This window comes from Mytilus trossulus, chromosome 7, assembly GCF_036588685.1.
Source record: "Mytilus trossulus isolate FHL-02 chromosome 7, PNRI_Mtr1.1.1.hap1, whole genome shotgun sequence".
NCBI classification, from domain to species: domain Eukaryota; kingdom Metazoa; phylum Mollusca; class Bivalvia; order Mytilida; family Mytilidae; genus Mytilus; species Mytilus trossulus.
This window is the reverse complement of record NC_086379.1, coordinates 84960097-84975349: the sequence shown is the minus strand read 5'-3', so window position 1 is coordinate 84975349 and position 15253 is coordinate 84960097. Positions and strand designations below refer to the sequence as shown.

At 33.0% G+C, this 15253-nt stretch overlaps 1 protein-coding gene across 1 annotated transcript in view; it reads left to right on the top strand.

Moving 5' to 3' along the window:
• Positions 1-15253, top strand: part of LOC134726048 (serine/threonine-protein kinase SMG1-like) — a 132952-nt gene that overhangs the window by 103245 nt on the left and 14454 nt on the right. Inside the window, exons 49-64 of the mRNA XM_063590433.1 lie at positions 4395-4669; positions 5197-5370; positions 5524-5623; positions 6533-6673; positions 7126-7230; positions 7694-7779; positions 8388-8523; positions 8943-9036; positions 10121-10219; positions 10670-10863; positions 11482-11667; positions 11975-12211; positions 12660-12777; positions 13144-13226; positions 13790-14040; positions 14367-14532. Coding sequence (XP_063446503.1) covers positions 4395-4669; positions 5197-5370; positions 5524-5623; positions 6533-6673; positions 7126-7230; positions 7694-7779; positions 8388-8523; positions 8943-9036; positions 10121-10219; positions 10670-10863; positions 11482-11667; positions 11975-12211; positions 12660-12777; positions 13144-13226; positions 13790-14040; positions 14367-14532 — 2445 coding nt within the window. The remainder of the gene's footprint in view (positions 1-4394; positions 4670-5196; positions 5371-5523; positions 5624-6532; positions 6674-7125; positions 7231-7693; positions 7780-8387; positions 8524-8942; positions 9037-10120; positions 10220-10669; positions 10864-11481; positions 11668-11974; positions 12212-12659; positions 12778-13143; positions 13227-13789; positions 14041-14366; positions 14533-15253) is intronic.

Below are 15253 nucleotides of genomic sequence, written 5' to 3'. Positions count from 1 at the left end.
AAAATGTAAAGTTTGAAAATATAATTTGCAACTGCCAACAAGTTTGAAAATATGTTTTATAATGGAAAAAGTTTTAAAAAATATAAAAGTGCCTTTATTTTTTGTAACTTGTTCCTCTGTAAAATGTGTACTCTCTTTCTGTGCAAAAAGTGCACTCTCTTTCTGTGTATTTTGTCATGTGTGAAAAGAGCCCTGTCTTTTTTTTCCTTGAATCTTAGTGAAATATGTCTTTTCTTTCTGTGTAAAAAATTTGCCCTATTTCTGTGTATAGTTACCTGTAAAAAATTTGACCTTTTTCTGTGTATAGTTTCCTGTACATGTGTTGCCCTTGTCTGTGTATATGTTTAGTTTCCTGTACATGTTTTGCCCCTTTCTGTGTATAGTTTTCTGTACATGTGTTTTCTGTGTATAGTTTCCTGTACATGTGTTTTCTGTGTATAGTTTCCTGTACATGTGTTTTCTGTGTATAGTTTCCTGTACATGTGTGAAAAATGCCTTCTTTTTCTCTGTATTGTGTCATTTTTGAAACATGTCCTCTCTTTTTCTCTGTATTGTGTCATTTTTGAAACATGTCCTCTCTTTTTCTCTGTATTGTGTCATTTTTGAAACATGTCCTCTCTTTTTCTCTGTATTGTGTCATTTTTGAAACATGTCCTCTCTTTTTCTCTGTATTGTGTCATTTTTGAAACATGTCCTCTCTTTTTCTCTGTATTGTGTCATTTTTGAAACATGTCCTCTCTTTTTCCCCTTATTGTGTCCTGTAAGAAACATGTCTTCTCTTTCTATGTATGTTTTTTGTCTTAAATGTGCTGTTCTGTTTTGTGTTATGTATCCTGCACGATATAATGCACAAAGACAGTATCTGGGAATTGTTTCCTGTCTGGCTTTTTATATATTGTATTCTCCATAAATTAAGCCTTTGTTTTTTCCCTTTTAACAACAATTTTATTTCACTAGAGATTTGAATTATACATGCAAAAAAGATATTGTATGACATAAAATAATTGTTTTTCAGAATCTTCATTAGCAACCTTTACACATTTCTTCAATAAACATTCAATGTTGACATATCCTGCATTTGTATACCTTACCTGGCTCAAGTTGTTTTATTTATTTATTTTTGTAATTGTAAATCATGATTTTCAATAAAAATGATATATATTGTTAGTTTTTGATGATTTACCAGAACAATTGTAATTATGGGATGGGAGCATAGGAGACAAGAATCTCATCAAATACAAAGAAAGAAGTCATAAATCAAAGCTACAAGGTTTTACTATTATTGTTCTTTATCTAAAATGTTTCAATACAGTGATTTACAACTCTCTCCAGGAAAGCATGTGATAGAAATTAGCTCACCTGGTCCAATGGTCTGCAGTCAGGTTTTCTCCAGGAAAGCATATGGTAGAAATAAGCTCACCTGGTTCAAAAGTCTGCAGTCAGGTTTTCTCCAGGAAAGCATATGGTAGAAATTAGCTCACCTGGTCCAATGGTCTGCAGTCGGGTTCTCTCCAAGAAAGCATATGGTAGAAATAAGCTCACCTGGTCCAATGGTCTGCAGTCAGGTTTTCTCCAGGAAAGCATATGGTAGAAATTAGCTCACCTGGTTCAAAAGTCTGAAGTCTGGTTTTCTCAAAGAAAGCATGTGATCAAAATTAGCTCACCTGGTCCAAAGGTCTGAAGTCAGGTTTTCTCAAGGAAAGTTTGTGATCAAAATTAGCTCACCTGGTCCAAAGGTCTGGAGTCAGGTTTTCTCCAGGTAGGCATGTGATAGAAATAAGCTCACCTGGTCCAGAGTCAGGTTCTCTCCAGGAAAGTTTGTGATCGAAATTAGCTCACCTGGTCTAAAAGTCTGGAGTCAGGTTTTCTCCAGGAAAGCTTGTGATCAAAATTAGCTCACCTGGTCCAAATGTCTGAAGTCAGGTTCTCTCCAGGAATGCTTGTGATCAAAATTAGCTCACCTGGTCCAAATGTCTGAAGTCGGGTTCTCTCCAGGAAAGCTTGTGATAGGAATTAGCTCACCTGGTCCAAAGGTCTGGAGTCAGGTTCTCTCCAGGAAAGCTTGTGATCAAAATTAGCTCACCTGGTCCAAATGTCTGAAGTCAGGTTCTCTCCAGGAAAGCTTGTGATAGGAATTAGCTCACCTGGTCCAAAGGTCTGGAGTCAGGTTCTCTCCAGGAAAGCTTGTGATCAAAATTAGCTCACCTGGTCCGAAGGTCTGGAGTCAGGTTTTCTCCAGGAAAGCTTGTGATCAAAATTAGCTCACCTGGTCCAAAGGTCGGAAGTAAGTTTTTCACCAGGAAAGCTTGTGATAGAATTTAGCTCACCTGGTCCAAAAGTTGGAGGTTTTCTCTTCACATATTGTTTATTGTCCATAACTGAATAATTTAATTTTGGATGTAACATGTTTTCTGATTGGCTAAACAATGTGACTGAACTTAACTATATGTGCTGATTTTGAGAACAAAGGACCACAAGTCTTAAGAATAAAGTTGTAAAACTATGGAAACGTTAAATGTATGCAAAGAAGTAAATTTTAAAAGAAGTGATTGTGTGAAAAAAATATTGTTTTACCTCAAGAATGCCCCATAGTTTTCAGGGTGTGCTAAAGTACAAAAATAAAAAAATCCCCTTGTACCCTGAAAATTAAACCATATTTGTGAAAATATCTCAAATTCAAAATGAGCTATCAAACATATCTATGAAGTTTGCATTATAGGTACAGCAATTAAAGTTACAACTACTGCCAACTGACCCATCTGTTACACTGTCAGTAAAGTCAATGGTATAATCAGGCTTCAGGCTACTGGATTAAAAATGGTTTTTGTCTTAAACATTACCAAATTATTTAACCATTGACACCTGTAAGCCCTATTACCCATTTATATAATTGACTATAAAACGATTGAAACCAATCTTGTGAACAAAAGCCTGCAAAGCTACAACTTGTATTTTTTTTAGAAAACAGATTTCCATACATATATATATATGTATCATCAGTACTTATTATTGTAATTTTCACCTAGTACCATTATTAGCAATCATAAAAACCTGGTAATTATTTCTGAAACTATAGGACTTTACGTTTGAATTAGATTTTTGGTCATTGCCTGAAGATATTTAGTTTTTCATGATGTTTACTGCTGTGATGATCATGATTGTGTGGGTGATTGTTCTGAGATAATGTAGATAATAATGGTGAGATGTCTAGAGGCTATAGGCATTTACTATTACAAGCATGTTAGTACAATTAATATCTATTTATTATTTAAATATTCATATGATTGTTTGATGTGATCAATTCAACTTAATAGTTTCTGTTATGGATACGTGTGATTGTTCACGTCTTCTGCCATTTGGTCATTACAGACTTGTTGTGCTATAAGCAATCATAGCTGTGCACTGACCTGTTATTGTTTACAGCGTAATGGATAGTTGTCTTATTTAGCAATCAACCACATCTCTTCTTCTTTATTCTATGTAAACACTGAACTTAATGATAAAATATTTAACATCAGCTCCATATGTCATCCTTTAGAATAAACTCTCACTTGGCTTTAGTGTTTATTTCTTAGAGTGGGGTGCCATTTATTGAACTGTTGCCACATGATGATTTCTTCTAATAAAAATGTCTTAACCCAAAGTTTAACTTTAAGGTCAACATATTTCAAATTAAGAAAAACATTCCTTATGTTTAATATATGTAATACTTGAATGTCCAATTTTCATAATTACTGCTGAAGAGAATCATAGTATTGACACATTATAATACTTGAAATTACCCTCCTTACTCATAGCAACTCTTTTGATGTCTGTAGGTACTTTTTTTCACAATAACCATTCTCTAATTGCAATCCACATTTCCTGCCTTTCATTCCATTCGGCTTACCATGCACATTTTTGCACCCTTTATAGCTTGCTGTTTGTTCAGTGTGAGCCAAGGCTCCTTGTTGAAGACTACTTTGACCTATATTGGTTTACTTTTTTACATTATGACTTAGATGGCGAGTTCACTCATACCACATCTTCTTATATCTACTAACAACTTATTAACTGTTAATTTGTACATGAAATATTTGTTACTGGACATTAAGAAATCAACAGGACTTTTAAGTTATAAACCTTTTCACATGTTTGAGTTGGTATGTTATAAAAATGGTCAAGACATGTAAATGCATCCAGATGAAGGCCACTTAGTGGGAAACAATGTCTTCTCACTTTATTTTCAGTTTTGTGTGGGGTTTGTGTTGGTCGTTAGAGTTCTATGTTGTGTTTTGTGTACTGTTGGTCTTTTTCATCCTTGGCACTGTCAATCTATTTCTACTTATGAGTTTGAATGTTCCTTTTAGAATCACTATTAAACAGGAATTGATGATTTGCCTAATTTTTTTCAGGGAACATTCCGAATTGCCAGTGAACATGTGATAAAGACAATGAGAAAAGGCAGAGAAACACTCCTGACATTACTGGAAGCTTTTGTGTATGATCCTCTTGTTGATTGGACAACTGGGAATGAGGCAGGGTACACTGGAGCTTTCTATGGTGGTGGTACAGCTGTACCCAATACAGGGGAGATAAGGCAGAGTAAAAGAGACATGGAAAGGGAGATAACCATCAGCATGTTCTCAATTAGAATGGCAGAGATGAAATCAGCATGGACCAAAAACAGGTAAATCATATTATCATCTTGCCTCGGAGATAATTTCAACCTCAAAGAGTTTTTCTTTCCATTTGTTATCTCCCTTTGAGAAGGGATATGAATAGTTTATTCCACTACTATTCTAAATTGTTCAATTTTTTTCTACATTAGGTAAGGGAAATGATTTATTCCACTGTATATACTTAGTTTTTCTCTCAATTTGTTGTGTGAGGTATGGGTCTGTTTTCTGTTAGCATGTTGGATTAAAGATGCTTATTCTTTTATCCCTTTTGGTGATATAATGCTTCACATATTCAGTACTTATACATACTTAGCTCTTGGATAGTTAGCTTCCAGTGTTCATGGTGATGGCATATGCAGAAAAGTGCTTCAGAGGTATGCCATTTATAAAATTCATATTTACATCATATGTCCTATAAGTAACAATTGTAATAGAACAAAATATTCCTCAGTACCTATCCTATGTCAATGGGGAAGTCTGAAAACTTGTAAAAATGTGAACAGAAGTCTAGAAGACTGTTTTTGTTTAATTGCAGGGACGATGTATCATCAGCTCTGCCCAAACTAAAGGAACAGATACAGAACTGGTTAGGAATAGCAGACTCTTACTATACACAGCTCAACAATGTACATAACATGAGGGACTTGAAATCACTGATAGCTGACTGTCTTACTGATCCAGAACACCAGCTTTATACACTGAAAGAAAGGTAAAAAGCATATAAATAATATAAAAATCCTAGTTGTTAGTGAAAAATACCATGTGTATGCAAAAGTCCTAGATGTAAGTAAAAAATACCATATGTCTGCAATATTTCTATTTTTAAGTAAAAAATTTGATATTTAACATTGTTTTGATATAGGTATGAAGACTATGCTGTGGTAAAAACAACCAGAGACAGCGTACAAGAGGTTATACAGGAGAAAATTAATGAATTCAGTCACTGGCAGAAACTACATAAGGTATAATTATGGTCCACTTGATTGTTCTAGATGAACACATTAAAACCTTCAAAATAGAAGAATCTATATTGCTTTAGATTAAAAATTTAGTTTTTATGGTCCCGCAACGAAGTTGTCAGTGCCATATAGTTTTATCCTTATCCGAAATTCAGTCATTCCACAACAAACTATACAATACAGAGTTTTTTTCTAAACACCTTCAGTTATTGGGCTAATTTTTTGTTTGTGAGTTAACCATGATGAGTTACAGATCAAGTTCAAGTTTGTTCCGCTCTATATTGATAAATTGTTAAAAATCACAGTTATATTGAGCTTTTTTTTTTATTTGTTAGTTACTCATGATGAGTTACAGATCAAGTTTAAGTTACGTTCCGCTCCACTAATTATTGCCAAAACTAAGGATTTTCAACTTTGAAAATTGTTGAAAATCACAGTTATACAGACTTCTTTTCTATACGCCTCCGGATTTTGAGCTGATTTTTTTATGTGAGACTACCATCATGCTTGTGTCCACATGTGTTATTGAAATTGCAGATTTTTTAACTTTTTGAGACGGGCCATTCGTGTTGCTTTGACACAACTAGTTTATTGAGTGTTAATCTTTAAGTATTGTAGCTTTATAATTTGAATGTTTTTCCTTAAGTTTCAAATACAAATTGACTTTTTGACCTTTTGAATGAAATGATTCTTCCATTAAAATATTCAGGCCCGTAGCCAGGAATTTCAAAATGGGGGTTCGTTTGACTCACAAACTCGACTTTAACAGTTACAATTCGAACAGAACATTGACTTTAACAGTGCTTATTTGTTTTCAAGGGGGGGTTCGTCTGAACCCCCCTGGCTACGGGTATGATATTATGGATACAGAACATTCAAACTTGCTCTAACTTTATTGATTGACTTTTGCAGCATGTGATTGAAAGAATTCAAGGCTCTTCCTTCCAGAAGATGTGTGCAGAGTTTGCCACCAATCTAAATATAGGTCCACCAAGCTTTGCTGCTGCCACAGAATTTCTTCAGGGTGCAGGTCAAGGTCAAATTGTTCAACAGGTTAGTATTGAATGACATTGTTTAATTATTGGTTGGAATTAGCTTTTCCATCATTTAGCTCAACAAGGTCAGATGTTATCTAACGTATTCAAGATCCTGAAATATTTAGTAAAATCTATAAAAAAAATAGTTTTAGTGTAAAGACACATGCTTAGTGAATGATAGTTTCAATATCTCAAATTCATGTCATTTTACTGATGCAGAATTTTCAGAATTTTTTAAAAACATATTGGTTGAATGTTCACCACCTCACAAACACTATATAACTGCCCTCTTACTTTACAAGTCCATTTATAATATAAACAGACCAATGATCTGTCTGTTCTCATTTTAACTGATTCTAAACAGTCCACTAAACTATTGATTTAGCAGACATTGATTATATTATGAAATGTTTTTTCTTGAAAAATATATTATGAATACTATACTAATTATTAACATTCAATTTTCAGTGTGAACAATTAGAAGCAGAGATGTCAAGTCATTTGACTGTACAAAGGTCCAATTTACACCATGCCATAGACGTTCTCCATACTTATGCTGCAATAGTTTCACAGGTAAGTAAGATGTGGTATGATTCTACACAAAGAATGTATCTGTTTAACATTATTGTGTTTATTGTTTTATTTGTAAATCTATATGTGTACCACTCCATAAATATAGTAACAATACATAATTTTTCCCATCCATACTATAATATTATGCTTTCTTATCATACAGGTACAGACACACATCTGTGTCCACACTTAATAAATATTTGTTTATATATATTGTAGTTTGGTTGAACATTTGCTGACCAGAACAGCATGTGTCACTGTTTATGTTTCTGGTTTTAGTAGAATACAGGAGCAAACACAATTCTGTGTCCACACTATATACATGTATTTATATTGTAGTTTGGCAAAACCTTTGCTGACCAGAACAGGACATATCATTACTTATGTTCCTGGTTTTAGTATGCTACAGAAGCAGACACACTTCTGTGTTCACACTTTATACATGTTTATATATATATTGTAGTTTGGTACAACCTTTGCTGACCAGAACAGAACATATCACTATTTATGTTTTCTACAGGAAGTGGTCTGTGATTTTACATCTGAAAGGTAAGTTTTGAAATAAGTGTTTATATATTTTGGAAAAGAAGGTGTGGTATGATTAAATGACACAGAAACTAACAAATATAGTAGTAGGTAAATTCTATTGTCTTTAAACACACATTTGTCCTTCTATAAGTGTAAGGTTTTCTCGCCTTTTTACAGAACATATTATGGTATACCTTTGTCCATCTGTCTGTCTATCATCAACATTTCAGACATTTACTCAAGACGCTTTAACTAACTTGCATAAAACTTTGGCGAATTGTTAATATGTATAGTAATTATTATTGTTATTTGGATGGAGAGTTGTCTCATTGGCACTCACACCACATCTTCCTATATCTATTGACATGACCCCCTTTTGTTTTGTTTTTTTAATTTTAGATTTTACATTTTTGAGTTGTGGGTTTTATTCATATAAAAGGAGGATTTTCGAGTTTATGGACAATAAAAAATTTCCTTCTTTTGATAAATCTCCAATATTTGATAATATTTTCACAGTGAAAAATGAAAGTATCTTTTATCTCTGTAATGCCACACTAATTACATTTAAAACATACAATACAAAGGTTCAACCTACCAAGTAATTCCTTTTGTATATTTGTTTGTTACAGGTGCCATGGTATAGTGAATCAGTTCCATGAACTTTATGGCAACCAACATGTCTCACCAATGAAAGCACAGTTGATTCTAAACACTGAGGCCAAGCTACAGGGGATTATAGCTGATCTGAATGGCAGATTAATTAAGGTACACATATACCATGTACTTCTCTTAGAGGATTAATTTTTTCTCTAAACCATTTATTTTATGAATTTATTACCAGATATATATATATATATGGGGTTTGCACATGTTTGGGGGAAAAAAATAGATTAAAATTCATAATTTGAAATTACAACTTATTTTGGTAGATACAATGATTAAAATCATTATAACATTAAGTTAGTAAATTCAATAATAGTGAACCTTAGATTATCAAATTTCATTTGGTTGTCAGTTTTCAATTGTATAAAATTTTAGAGTTGCTTAAATATTGTATCTTGCTTTAAAAAAATAAATAATTTATAGCAACAAATTATTTAAACAACAAGTACTTAATAGTTATTTGTCTATTTGTAATTTGCTGTACTATGACTCACACAATAACAAATGTGCCAATATTGCAGCTCCTTGAGAGGAGAAACCAAGATCCTGCTGAGCTCCCTTTGTTAGAACATCAGATAAAAGAAAATGACAAGGCAATACAGATATTTGTCCAAGGTAAGGATCATGTACTAGATTATCTCCCTTTGTTAGAACATCAGATTAAAGAAAATGACAAGGCAATACAGATATTTGTCCAGGGTAAGGATCGTGTACTAGATTATCTCCCTTTGTTAGAACATCGGATTATAGAAAATGACAAGGCAATACAGATATTTGTCCAAGGTAAGGATCATGTACTAGATTATCTCCCTTCGTTAGAACATCAGATTAAAGAAAATGACAAGGCAATACAGATATTTGTCCAAGGTAAGGATCGTGTACTAGATTATCTCCCTTTGTTAGAACATCAGATTAAAGAAAATGACAAGGCTATACAGATATTTGTCCAGGGTAAGGATCGTGTACTAGATTATCTCCCTTTGTTAGAACATCAGATTAAAGAAAATGACAAGGCTATACAGATATTTGTCCAAGGTAAGGATCATGTACTAGATTATCTCCCTTCGTTAGAACATCAGATTAAAGAAAATGACATGGCTATACAGATATTTGTCCAAGGTAAGGATCATGTACTAGATTATCTCCCTTCGTTAGAACATCAGATTAAAGAAAATGACAAGGCTATACAGATATTTGTCCAGGGTAAGGATCATGTACTAGATTATCTCCCTTCGTTAGAACATCAGATTAAAGAAAATGACAAGGCTATACAGATATTTGTCCAGGGTAAGGATCGTGTACTAGATTATCTCCCTTTGTTAGAACATCAGATTAAAGAAAATGACAATGGCTATACAGATATTTGTCCAAGGTAAGGATTCTGTCAATATAATAAAATAAGAGTCAACTTACTGTTTAAAGTATATTCCCCCATATTTGAAGTTATTCCCTCATATTTGAAGTAAATCCCCCCATATTTGAAGTAAATCCCCTCATATTTGAAGTAAATCCCCTCATATTTGAAGTTAATCCCTCATATTTGAAGAAAATTTACCCAAATTTGAAGTAAATCCCCTCATATTTGAAGTAAATTGCCAGAATATTTGAATTAAATTTCCCCATATTTTAACATTTTGTAGATTGTTAAATTATATTGTACATCTGTAAATATTTTTTAAGAAGACATTTATTTTTACAGAAAATGGTGTGTGTGGTGTGACTAGTTTGACAGCATGGATTATATCTGCTTTATGTTCCCTTAATAAAAGATACAGTCAAATGGAGGCTGCAGCTGCAGGTACTGATTATATTTTATAAAAGAGGGGGGAGGCCTAGAAATGGACTGTGATGTTAATCAGATGAACTACATTGGCTATATATGCTTTATTTCCCCTCAATAAAAAAGTTAAATCTGTGACAGATTTTAAACCTGATTTTTTTTACTGGATAAATATAAGGAAAGTGGAGTGACCGGATATAACATATTTATTGGTGGAGAAACTCTGAATACCCAGAGAGAACCACCAACCTTTGTCAGAAAACTGACAATCCTAGTCAATAAGGATTAGAGTTGAAAGCACTACTATATTAATTAACAGAGATTTCAAATTGACCAAGTTATACTTATAAGAATTAAAAATGCTTTGAACAAACAAGATTTTTACCTTGATTTATCTTAGTTTTCAACACAAAAAGATATGACTATGTCAATGAATATTGTTACAAGAATGGCTTGTATATTTTCCAGGTGCTGGAGACAGACTGATGGACTTAACATCAAGGGATGGAGACTGGTTTTTAGATGAACTCTGTAGTATGAGTAGTAATGTGATGCATTTTATAGAAACCCTGATGGCCAACACGTTGGTACAGGAACTGGTCCACTTCTCTTCTCTACACAGGGCATTGATGGCAACACATAATGTTTACATTGCTCTACAGGTTAGTTTTTTGTGGAAATATTATTTTATTTACAAAATTTACTTTTTATGTAGTGTCTCTTTACATTTGTAACTAATTAAATCTTGTAATGATAGAATATTTTTACATTATATATATTTTTCAAAGATCAAATATCTATTGCATAAATTATGTAGATGACCAAAATTTGAAAAGATACAATATTTTGATAATGGGCCATGTTTATTATATAATTGACATATATACAAAATTGTTCAAGCAAGAGCAGAAACATTATACAAAAATTTTAAGTTATAGATTTAAAATAACATTCCTGTATTTGAAGATTTGCATCAATTTTGAATCGAAAGGTTGCACATGTCTGTTTACAGGTAAAATCAATTTGCAAACATCAAATTACCTATTGATGACATTAATTCCAAAGTTTTATTTTGTACCTATTATATATAAAAATAAATAATGCACTATGATGAACAATCAATTGATGCCCACAAATTGTCAAATACATTACTGTTCTTTCTTGAATATATTACAGCTAACTACTAGACATTTGTTTATAGAAAATAAAGTTAGTTTCTGATGTTCCAGTAATTTACAAATATTTCCATAATACTTAAGATATGATTATATTATTTATAGGAACTGAATGTCAATTTTCGATCCATCATCCTACCAGAAGCTCTGAAGGCAATTCAAGCTCAGGAACCTACAGTTTGTATGGCTTTGGAAGAGATAGAGAAGTTGTTCTCAGATATGACACACCCTCTAGACACCATTGTGTCCCAGTTAGAAGTTCTACATAGGAATGCTATTATGGGCATAGAGGTAGTTTACAAGTTCAGGAGGGAAAATGGGGAGGGGTTAACATAATTTATTCTTAGAATTGACCCACCATTTGGACACCAAAGTTCTACATATAAGAATGCTATCATGGGTATAGTGCAAGAGTTCCAGAAATGGTCATATTTGCCAGTCATGAACAAAAGTGAAAGCTATTTGTCTTCGGTAGAATGGGACTAAGGGCAAATTTCGTTTTTACAGAAATAATTTTATTGAGATCGGGTTTCGTATTAATAGATTTAGATATGTATAGTTATTCAACAAACCAGATTATTACATGCATCCTTTACAGAATGATAACTTGGAAATGATGACAGTAGTGAAGCGTATGCAGATACAGTACCAAGATTTACTCCAGGGACGTGACTCGTCCGAGTTGTCACCAGGTCAGATGTTACTCATGGGATTTGATGGGTTGTTTACTCGACTAGAGGATGAGTTTACAGATCTGATGGAAGCCATTGATGGTCTACAGGTTCCTGATGTTTGGAGAAAGGTGGACGCAGTTAGGGAAGGGAAGTCCATGCAGGTGAAAAAACAAGCTTTCAATTACTTGTGTTGAATCTTGCATACACTACATGTAGAGAAAATTGCAAATATCATTACTTATCATAGTTGGGTATGCTGACGAAAACATTTTAAGTAGCTTAGAATAAAAGTAAATTAGCATTAATTCAGATATTTTAGGTTCAGGGTATAGGGTACAGGAGAATGTATGTTCAAATTGATATAAACAACAATCCCCATAAGTCAAAAGTCCAACCAGCTACAGGGGAACACATGTCCAAATTAAAATAAACACTACAAACCCTGCCAAACCATGGCTATACTGTATGAACACATGTCCAAATTGATATACATGTAAGCAATGATATAGTGAGAGAGAAAAAATTCTGAGAAAAGCAATTTTGATATATTGGTTTTTTTTGAAGATTTGGTTATAAACTAGCACTAACATGTTTTATTTGATATTGTAGCTCTCTTCCTTTACCAGTAACACTAGAGGATATCTATCAAGTCTTTTCTTTATCAAACGTCTTCAGACCATGCAGATGTTTTTCCATATGTGTACACAGTTTGCTGCAAACTTACAAGGTAAAGATTTTTCCTCTCAGAAGTACTTTTCTCTCATTATTTTCTTTTAGTATAATGTACAATTAAAAGTAGTTGCTGGTGTGAAGAATGTATCTTTTAAAACAGTCATTTTCTGTTTGATCCGAAATGTTAACTACTTTAATATGTGAATGTATACCTGGCTCATTACACCTTTTATAGCCATCACATTACATGGTGAGGAATGAATTATATGTTTACAAGCAGTCATAAAGTGTTTTTTATGTTCTAAAGGTTTTATTACCAGATGAAGTACACCAGGCTCAGAACATTATATAGAACCATAACAACAACTCTTGTGAGGAGGGTTATATTTTTGAATATGTATCATTGATTTTATATTTGTAGGAATGGACGGCGGCAACTGTTATGATGATGACCAGTTAGCTAGACCGGTGAAACGATTTATAGCAGAATATGTCAGGAAACAGGTAAAATGTCACCATAAACAATGTAAAGTCAACTTTATTATGTGTATGGAATAATTGTTAGGTGTACCTGTCTGGTCTGTCTGACATTATTTATCTGACCATGACCTTATTGTCATGGATCTTAAAAAATGTTAAGTTTATGCGATACTTGTAGTAAAACATTCTTCTCTTAGACTTTCAACATAAAACCAATGCTCAGTAAGGCAGTCCAGACATTTCAGCATGTTCACACTTTTTTCTTACTATGATGATGAGAGTTTAAAAATCATCTTTTTATGCCCCACCTATTGATAGTAGAAAATAGGAAATGAAAGTGCAAGTTTCAGGTTAAAGTTTATGGTCAAGGTAGTTTTTGATGAAGTTGAAATATAATCAACTTGAAACTTAGTACACATGTACCCTAAGGTGATCCTTCTAATTTTAATCCCAAATTATATTTTTTTACCCAATTTCACAGTCCATTTATCATGGAAAATGATAGTGCGAGTGGGGCATCCATGTGCTTTGGACACATTCTTGTTTAAAAGAAAGATTTTTGCTGATTGTTATTCTTTCTGTTTCAGGTGATTGGCTTCCCCTCACAGATATTAGGCTACATGTTATGTGTATTTGTCGATGCCTTAGGAGTGGATGTTACTGCAGAGATTGAAACTAAGGACATTGGAGCGGAATCTAAAGTACCTTTAGAAGATCTACGTAAAAAAGCCGTAGATGTGTGCCTAAGAAATGGACAATTTCAACACATGCATTTTACACAAGCTAGTACATTATCAAGTTCACTAGATTCAGCATGGAGGAGACATGATTTAGCTAGGTAATTAACCTTTGGGTTGAATTCAGTTTGAAATTATATGTCTTTTAATGGAGGAAGAATGTCATTCAATACACCTTTTATTACCATGGCGACAGAAATAAAATATAACCTTGCTTAAAATCTTCACATTCAAGAAGGAAGTGCCCATAGAGATCCCTGTTTACTATGTATATTTTCTTAAAAGTTTACTTACTAAAAGTTCACCTTAATCATCAGCTAGGCTGTCATATATTTTGTCACTTAATGTTTTCAAATCTGTTTTGACGACAAGATAAAAAAAAATGCAATGACAATGTGGAAAAAAACAAATCCTTTTAACATTGCAGGAGATTGGACTCCAACATGGAGCTGATGAAGTCCAGCTTACATAGAGCTCAGTTACAGTTAGCCAGACTTCAGTGGTTACATGAAGATGTGTTTGTTCAGTCTGGTCGACATCTCAATCAGATGGGCATGCAGAATAGATCTACTATTATGTCTGAAATGAGAAAGGTAGGTCACACCTCAGTTATAGTAAGTCTCTTACCAAAAATTTAAAGGTCCCAGTGAAAAAACTACTCAGATAACAATGACTAATGTATATGTATTCAATGAGACAATAAAATTGTCAAAAAGTTAATTCTAATATGACGTCCTTATTACGCTTTGTAAACAAAGCCGTGTTTTAAGGAGCATAAAAAATATATTTGACACATGCGCACAAACTTACTGTGTATATTACCAGTATTTCCATCGTTATCCTTTAAAATGTATACATTTAAGCAGCTAGCATAATTTTTTATTATATAATTTTATAAAACAACGCTCAGTGTAAAATATCGACAAATATAATGCCTACCCATGTTAAAATGAGCATAGAGCATGACACGAAGGAATTATTTCTTAAATAGATTGACAGTAGGAGATGAATCAGTGGAAAAGTGTTTTTTTGGATCATGATAAATCAAATATAACAAATACATCATATGTAACTTCTTATATCTTATGTAAAAATAAAACGTAAAGTGATATACAATGTATCACATACACACATGTAAATGACTTGAGTATATTATTCAAGTACAGTAATAGTGAAGAAATGTGTTCAAACTTTAAATTTACACTAATCTATGAGAGTATGCAAGGCAAGTAGATATAAAAATCAGTAAACCAGTCAGACTCATAGTATACCAGTGAAGTGTAATTATACATCAAGTAGACCTTCATTTAATTT